The sequence below is a fragment of the Mustela nivalis genome (genome assembly GCF_964662115.1).
Source record: "Mustela nivalis genome assembly, chromosome: 6".
NCBI classification, from domain to species: Eukaryota; Metazoa; Chordata; class Mammalia; order Carnivora; family Mustelidae; genus Mustela; species Mustela nivalis.
Genome location: NC_139025.1, coordinates 12467941 through 12476925, shown reverse-complemented (window position 1 = coordinate 12476925; position 8985 = coordinate 12467941). Strand labels below are relative to the sequence as shown.

The 8985-nt window shown below is 39.2% G+C and overlaps 1 protein-coding gene across 12 annotated transcripts in view; it reads right to left on the bottom strand.

Moving 5' to 3' along the window:
• Window positions 1-998: 998 nt before the first annotated feature.
• Window positions 999-8985, bottom strand: part of PCNX1 (pecanex 1) — a 159729-nt gene continuing 151742 nt past the window's right edge. For 8 of the 12 annotated variants that reach the window (XM_082733343.1, XM_082733347.1, XM_082733352.1 and 5 more), the window contains 3 exons: window positions 7348-7790; window positions 6789-6929; window positions 999-6591 (listed from right to left, as the gene is read on the bottom strand). In XM_082733343.1, coding sequence (XP_082589469.1) covers window positions 6451-6591; window positions 6789-6929; window positions 7348-7790 — 725 coding nt within the window. In that variant the 3' untranslated portion in view covers window positions 999-6450. Of the gene's footprint in view, window positions 6629-6788; window positions 6930-7347; window positions 7791-8985 lie in introns of all 12 variants that reach the window. The other 4 variants (XM_082733350.1, XM_082733351.1, XM_082733344.1 and 1 more) reach the window with 1 other exon arrangement.

Here is an 8985-nt window from a genome sequence, read left to right as displayed (position 1 = left end):
GTATAAAGTTCAGTTATGCTTAATTTCCTTTAATAAGCACCTAAGACGGGGGGAATAAAACCAGTATTTCGCACACCACATGCAGGTGAATACCCAAGAAACCACCATTTGGTCACGACCTTACTTTACCGGGTCCTCTTCACCTTCCGCACGGGAACACACATCTAACCTGGTGAGACCCAGTGGCTACCAGGTCAGCAGAACTTCTGGAACCTTTAGGAGGAAAAATCCCAAGTAAACTAACCACGCTTTAAGAATCATAGAGAGATTTTATGGGACTCAAATTTCATGTCAACCCCCCTTTGAATCTCTGGCTCTAAATTCACGTACCGAGAATTTCTTTGAGGATGTGTTTCCTTTAACCGGTAGGTAGTTCCTGTCACTGGAAAAAATAAGACTAAATGCCACTACATCTCCAGTTGTGCCCTGTGATCCTGGGCGGGGGGTCGTGGGAGACAGCACACTGTCTGGGGCTGTGACACAGATGGCGCATCCCGTGCAGCCTGGCAGTTCTGGTCGTTACCGATAGTTAGAATGACTCACTAAAGGCTTCCTGAGTGGTTTGAGTACATCTATTCCTGCTGAGTCCGCTTGTACTTTCTCTAGGTATTACACGCGTAAACAGTGAGCTCGTGCTTGTCTCAGGTTAGCGTCTCCCTGATTTTGATGACTATAATCCAAATGTTCACCTCTTTTTCTATGCTGTAACTTAGTGTAACATAGTGAACTTTTATTATCCCGTATGTCCCATCTAATACTCTATCATTAATATGACACATCAGATAAATTCAAGAGCTAAACTATAACCTTTCTACCAAGTATGAAAAGTTATCCTTTTAATATGAAATATGTGTATTTGTTTTAAGCTGAATCACATCTTTATAGGCTTCTGATTAAAAAGATTATTTCAGGACCAAGTACATGTTTCAAAATATACTATGCAGAGCTTAATATGGTATACCTGAATTTTTCTTAATTTGACAAAAATGGACAGAAGGCAAAATGAAAAAAAATTTATTTCCGCAGTGTTTTATCCACTGTCAATACTGTATTTTTGATGCAATATATTTGCAAAGAAAAAAAAAAACAATCTCAGCTTTTATTTTCCATTTTAAACAACTACAATATTTACAAGCTATTTAGAATAACAAACACTCAGACGCACACACACTCACAGACCCACGCAAGTACATGTATTCTTATCTCTGGTTTATACTGAATGCTGGTAAAGGCAATGAACGCTTTCAGAGCCCATGATCAGAAAAGGGAAACCCATTTTCCTTCCTCACACAGATCTTCCCGAACCACTGTGAATCTTCTTCCTTCCATTTCCTCATGCAGAGCTCGTTGTATAGGCTTAATCAGTTTTTACGATTTATTTTTACTTAAACTATAAGCTTTAAAAAGCATAAGCAGACATGATTTCCCCCACATTTCTGTTATTTTGGTTATAGAATCAAGCTTCACATATTAAAAAATCTTGTTTAACCACGGTCACACTAAACCCAGGAGTCATCTGGAGCAGCCATCTCATTTTCTACCTGCTACTCTGTTTGGAATCCAGGGCACCACGTCACCTGTGAGAGCAACACCTGAGCATCCAACCCTCCCACCATCTTACACTACTGTTGTTCCTTCTAGCGTGGCCCCACTGAGCCATAAATTGTCAGGTGCAGAGCTGAGGCATAAGAAAAAGTTCTGACCCTATATAATAGGTATAAGTCTTAGGACAGAGTTGTCATGTAACCTCGCGATGACCATTGGCTCTCGTTCCCCCAAAGAATGTTGCTTTGCTTCCATAAAATGGCAGATATTAAAGTCTAGCTCGCAAACAGAACTTATCTACTCTACTTCAGAAAGAACATGTGGCCAATAGGCAGTAAGGAGAAATTCTTATCATACAAACTTCTTGACAGATGACTCTGCTGAGGTGATTCAAAGCAGCAAATATACTTGTTTCAAGCAAAATTAATGCTCCACTCACATACCTACTAGATCTATTTGTATAATAATTAATTCCTTTCCAGTCACAGTTCTTACCTAAACATTTCACAAGTTAAAAATGAGAAGTCCTAGGTGTATACCAACCAGATTTTTTCAATAGAGAAATGAAGAAGTGAGAGGCTGGTTTTTAAATACTTAGTTAAAAACCCCTACAGATGACCGATGTGATATTAAAACTTATGCTGCACAAATACATGGTCCTATCTGATTTTCCTCTTTCTCTAGATCAGTAACACTCAATTTCCACATGAGACTGAAACCAAAAGTTCATAGGCCATTTACAGGTTCCAAGTACCATTTTAGCCTTGACTGACATTCTTTTTCCACTCATTTTAGAATTACAAGAAAAGCCTCTGGAATAAAAATTGATTTTGTATACCTTATCTGAACAATTCATCATATCAAAGGAAAATGGACTGGGTCTGTGTCCAGGTAAAGTAAGTTTGTGTGATGATATTACACTACAGAAAAGAATAAGAATGAAGCCTGAGGGCTTAAACAAAAGGGTGGGGGATTGTCTATATTAATGGAAGAATAAGGAAGATAAACAAAAAGTAATTAATCTGGCCAGCAGTTTGTAGTTTAATAGCTAGTAAACAATTCAAAGACTTCTCAAGCAAAATTACTAAGGTGTCTTTTTCTCAAGTCATTTATTTAGGAGGAAAGATTTTTGAAAGTTAACTAAAAGAAGAAGATAATTTTAGACCCTGGGCAAATCCTAAGTTGAAAGACCTTGTTCTGGATGAGGGACTCAATGCAGCAATCTGCCAAATGAAGAGTTTCTAAGCACAGGCAGAAGGACGCTGCTCGGAAGCAAAGTGGAATTTATTAAGGCTAAGCTACCCTTGCTTAGATCAGAGGCTTTTTTTTTTTTTTTTTAAATATATTGTTAGAAGATAGAAAAATAAAGCAACTCAGGAAGAAAGACACATCTTCCTAATGAGCTTAGTCTCTACATAAAAACTTGCTATTTTCATTGCCTGACATTTGGTACACAGAGTAATTTTCCACACCTTACTTAGGATAGAAACATTGACTATCTCTGTTTCAAGGATTAGTAGAAGTATCTCAGATATACTTGAAATATTTTTAAAACTACTTCAAATCTAATGGGAGCTCATCTTCCTATAATAGAAACTCAAAGAATGCAGAACACTGATGAAGTCTGTTCATTAATTTCCTGAAAGGTAATTAATTTCCTCTTACCTTAAAAATATACAGCCTCACCACCTACTCTCCCAAGCCCCATAGATATCTATCAACAGCTTATATGAATCTAGACTCTTGGAAAATTAAGAATACTTTAGAAAAAAGTGAACATTTAAAGTTTTATTAAGTATTTAAAATGGTGCAAAAAAGAGGGCTCACACCAAAGTTATATGCTGGAAGATTAACTAAAAGCTTAATTTTGAGTTATAAAGTGATTTTTGCCACTGAATGAGAAGAAATAAGGGGGAAAAGCTAACAATTTATAATCCACTCCAGGACTCTCTCTCAAAAGAAGGAAAAAAACAAAATCAAACAAGAAAAAGATGAGAGAGATACCAATGAAACTCTGTTTAAGAGAAATGCGTAAAAAGCTAGTATTTTAATTCCATATTTTTATTTTCCAATTATGGAACTCTGAAAGTTTTGGCAATTGTGAACTAAAAACACTAGTGTATGTATACTCGAGTCTTCCACACTAAATGAAGAAAGTTAATCGCGGAATCTTGACAAACAGCTCACTGTTCTCCAAGGTGGGGTGGGAGGGAGAATAAGACAGTACGATCAATTACTTAATGGAAGCATGTATATATGTATGTAATCACTCAGGTCCAATTATTGTTAAGAACCTTTCCTTCAATGATCACTGCTTCCTCTGACATAATTATTAGAAAAGTATTTTGACTTTCAAAAGACTATCAGTTTTAGACTTAAAAAAATAAGAACAGGGCTCCTGTTAGGGGTTCCTAATTGATAAATTCACTGAAGGGCTATCTCTGATAATAAAATTCGACTTGCTTTGAGATGGAAGTCCATAGGTGCTACCCCAAATCAAGATGCAATATATATGTTTTGTATGAAATCTAGTCTTGCATTTTTAGAGTATGCAATGTGTTTAAAAATTGGGGGTACGAGGTTAGGAATACAAATAATTCTAACTCTTCTGACTGAATCACCTGAAGCTTAGATTTTCTTTCCCCCGTGTAGGAAAATGAATTATCTTCTACTTAAGACTGAAAGGGCTCCACTTATCTTCCCATTTAGGTAATGGCCACGAAAAGATCATATTCATTTCAGAAAGAGAACAAGCAGCGGGAATCATAACTCCTTTGAGAATATCTTAAATAAACATAGACAGTTAGACAGATCATATATAGTCAGTTTCAGAAGAAAAAATAGAACAGCCTGAACCTTAATGACGTGCTGCAGATTTGCCAAAATAAGGCAAATACGGAATACAGAATATCATGACAGTTATCAGGAAAATACATTTTAACTGGTCAATTTAGCAAAGGTACCCTTTGTGCAAAGGTTCAGGAAATCACTCAACAAATGTTTTTAAACAGTAAATTTGGCGAAGTGTGAAGTATGGAAACATCAGCACGAGGCACACTGGGTTCTGAATTACCACAAAAATTTTTAATTAGAAAAGGGCCTTACAGATGAAAATGCAGTCGGGTGGTGTATTCTTATAGCTACCGATTTCCTCAGTTTTCCTCCCTTCTACTGAAGTGTTGGGCTGCACCTCAGGAGCAACAGCGGGGAGCGAGCGAGGAGGGAGACAGCTCCCCTCTCCTGTCACCTCCTCAAAAGACACTTGAAGCCTGTGCCGTCCGATGCGGGAGCCGCCAGGCACATGTGGCCAGTGTGTACTGGAAATCTGGCTAGTGCCACGTGCTGAACAAGGAACACTTCGGGTGCACTAGATCCGCTAAACTGTATGATTAAAATCAATTCCACCTGCTTCTTTTCACCTCCTACTCACAGCGGGGTAGAAAGATGGCTGCTCCTAAATGCTCAGACGAGACACAGAGTCGTCTTTGGAGTTTCACCCGAAAGGGGAAAGTTTTTTGGAGGCTCTAAAAAATGCCAAAAGTTGGAAATTAAATCTAAACTGCAGTTTCTACCCAGCCCGATTGTAAATCTGAATTATAGATTTCCCTGAATACACAGATTTTTAAAAAAAGAAAAAAACCAATAAAATTTATGAGACAACATCTTAAGTCAATTTCACAGTTATAAATATCTCAAATTACACCTATATACTATAAATTACAGGAAATAAAATTCAAGTAATAGAAAAAGAAGACAGGAGCAAAATAAAAGGCAAGGTTATTTAGAGAGGGATATAACAATCAGAACTGCACCATTTGGAGAATTTCGCTTGAAAAAATTTTACTTGATTAACTGAACTGCATATGAGTCCCTTCAAGAGCTAATACCTCTTAAAAGAAAAGCGATCAATTCTTTCTTTAAATTCCTGGATGTTCATCTTCGTCTTTGAAAAACAAAAATATTTTCTTCCCAGAACGGACCCCGGCAGAGCTTGCCCCAGTGCAGAGAAGCTGAGGGCCCGGGGCACACGCAGTGCTGGGGCTCATCTGACATGTGGACACAGGAGCTGGCAGTAGTGTTCACAGGACCGATGCGCTGTGATCGCTGGGGAATGCCAAAGGCGAAGCTAAGTGTGTCTTCCGATCTAGTGCGCATTTTAAAGGAAACACCCAGTGGACTGGCATGAAGTACAGACTAACAGAAAAGGAGCAGCACAGTTCCTGCTATGTATGTTTTAGGGAAAGGGAAGGGCTTAATCCCAAAGGCAATTTAAATAATGGTATTTTATTTTTATATATAAATAAACGTTCTGAGAAATCTCAGACTTTAGTGCATTGTTGTAAAAAATTAGTGCAGTTTTCTCATTAAAGTTTTTAGCGCTCAAGGAGTAAGATAAATCTATGTCTGTTCATAGTCTCTTTCGCTGTACATTAAACGTTCAGACGGCTAAATGTCAAACTGAAGGTTTCTACACTGGTCTGTTCTTAAAAATCAAGGTAAATGGATTTCATGTTCTGTGACAAAACATGGCAATTATTTTTGGCAAAGAAATTAGAAAAATATGAGATCATAGTTTAGAAATGAAGAGTTTGTTGATGTAAAGCATAGGCAATACATAGGAAAAAACTTTCTTTAAGGATGTATTTTTAACAGAACTTTATCCTTCATGCAGAATGTTTTCTCGGCAGCTAACTTAAAAAAATATTTCAGCTTTATTTGGGGATGGAGACAGTGAAGGAGTCGGGGCGAAGGACGAAGGCGAGGCGCAGAACGAAGCCCGCTCTCCGTCCCCGTCTCTCCCGTCCCGGAGCCACGGGATACCTGCAGGCATCTTCCACGCTCTCCTCTCTTCTTCCAACGGCTTGGAACGGAGAGGGCAAAGAACCGTAGTTATCCGACACTGGCTCACACTTCAGCCCCAAGTTCTAGTACCCCAGTTTCTATCACAGTCACGTATTTATCATCAATCTGGACCAGCAGTACTGTCTTGTCGATGTGGGATCTAGTACCTGGATCTCTGCTGCAAGGCACCCATCGGTGAATCACCTATTGATTCAGAATACAGTCAGTGAGGGGCAGAGACCTGGAAAATAGTCACAAAATTCACTCACACTTATGGGTAGTAATTCTGTTTAGTGAAAAGGTACATTTAAAATAACATAAGCATAAATTAGCTAAACACATGCCAACAAGTCAGGCTACAAAAAAGCGAGAGGCTGGGTCAGCTTCATGAGAGAACTTACATGGCCTTCCATGCCCTCCTGAGGACTCCAGTCTTTCCAGCTGTTTCTCCCAGCTTTTAACCGAATACCCTCATCAGGCCACTGCAGCTCCTTCCTTTTGGACAGGTTGATCCCATCCAGAATTTGACTGGGATCTACAATCTATATTGCAAATAAATATGGGTCATTTCCAGTTCAATTTTTTCTCGATGATGACAAATTCTATAATCTCAAACAAAATTTCTTTCATAGACTCCCCGTGTCTCCACTGCCTATAACTGAACAAACAAACAGTCTGAAGGGCCTCCTCCTGAATTCCCTGTAGCCTACTGGCTGACCGGACCACAATGGCCACATGATGGCAGCTGAGTAGGGACAAAAGTCACCACTGAAACGCTACTTGATTTTGGTTCTTATGCGGGCAGAAACTTTTTCTCAACATTCAAACGTGTCCTAGTCTTCAGACTAATTATTACGAAGGTGTGTTCTCACCAGAATGCTTCATTCAACAAATGAGAAAAAAAAAACCCAAAAAACAAATGAGTGACACGAACAGCACAAGAACCACGGGCTTACTCACTTGGACTCTGTAAATCACTTCCCCCCTTTTGGCGTGTGAATTATTGGCAGGACTGAAGGTGTTGCCTGGCTGGGCGTCAGTGGCACTGCTCTGACCTCCCTCTGTCCCAAGAAAGCCCACGAGAGTGTGATGTTTGCAGGCCGGGATGCTCTGGCTGGAGCTGCTGGACGAAGGCAGGCCGTGCTGCACACAGGCCATGCCGCTCTGACCGGAAGGTTCCATCTGGTTCACCATGGAGAGGCGGGACTGGATGGAGGACGGTAAGTTTCGAAGCGATATCTGACTCGTGGAAGAGCGCCGACAAGGCACAAATCCCGTGGCGGACATCCGGAGGGACGAGTGCCGGCTGCTGTAGCAGTAAGAGGACTGGCTGGCCACTGAGGCGCGAGCGGGGGACTGTCTGACCAGGCTTGACTGCACGGAGTGGGAGCTGTGGCTAGTGCCTAGGGAAGGACAAACAACAAGCTCATTCTAAGTGCGATTATTCAAACACAGGTTTGTTTATTTTTCCTTATAGTTTCCAAGAGTTTCCCCCCAATTACTTGGTCAATTCACTGAATTTAAATTATACCTAAAATTTCTTTTTAAAAAGTTTATATTTCTACCCAAAACTTTTTAAAAAAGATTTATTTGAGAGAAAACAAGAGAGTGCACAAGCGAGCGCAAGCACAAGTTAAGAGAGGGACAGAGGTGGAGGGAGAGAAAGAATCTCCACCAGACTCCTAGCGGGATGTGGAGCCCAACGCAGGGCTTGATCTGACCCTGAGATCATGACCTGAGCCAAAACCAAGAGTTGGAAGCTTAACAAACTGTGCCACCCAGGCGCCCCATACCTAAACTTTTAATGTTGTCACAAAGAAATAAATATCTGAGAACTGTTATCTTGTGTGCTTTTGAATTAATAATCTTAATTTGCTAATGCTTTTTAAAATTAAAATTCTGGGACAAAAACAAGACACACATGATTTCTGCAAATATCAGGATTTAACACTGAGGTGAATCCTAAAATATCTTCCACAGATATACTTCAGAAAAATAAGAATACCTCTTTAATATTTCAGAAATGAAACATCTCATGGAAATGCGACCATAGAAATATTTATTAAGGAGGTAGTATGTGGTAGGATCTATAACTACTACTTCTCAAAGTACAGAATTAATGTCCTTTCAATCCATCCCAATGACAAACTACACAGTCTGTAGAGAGATTGTGATTCCACACTGTAACTTTCATATCCATTAGGGGGTTACTACTAAATGAGAATTATCAGTGATATGGAATGGCAGGTCCTTCTGTGTCCTTTTTCAAATGGCTTGATATGATTCCTCTGGTCTGTCTTTTCCCTGACTTATAACAGTAATATGAAGATTAGGAAATAATTAACTATATTGAAAAAATTGCTCCATGTACTTTCTATCTGAAAATAGAGCTGATCAAAATAAGAGCATTTAAGAAAGCACAATCAAAGTTCTAGCTTTTCACTCAGAAGTTACAAAAGAACATAAAAAATGTTGGTAATACACCTATTTAGAGTCTTAATTCCAATGCTATCGGATTTTTTTTTTTTTTTTTTTAAACAATGAATGTCTTAAGACTTCTCATTCATGTGAAGCAGTAGGGAAAAGACAGCACTGGAT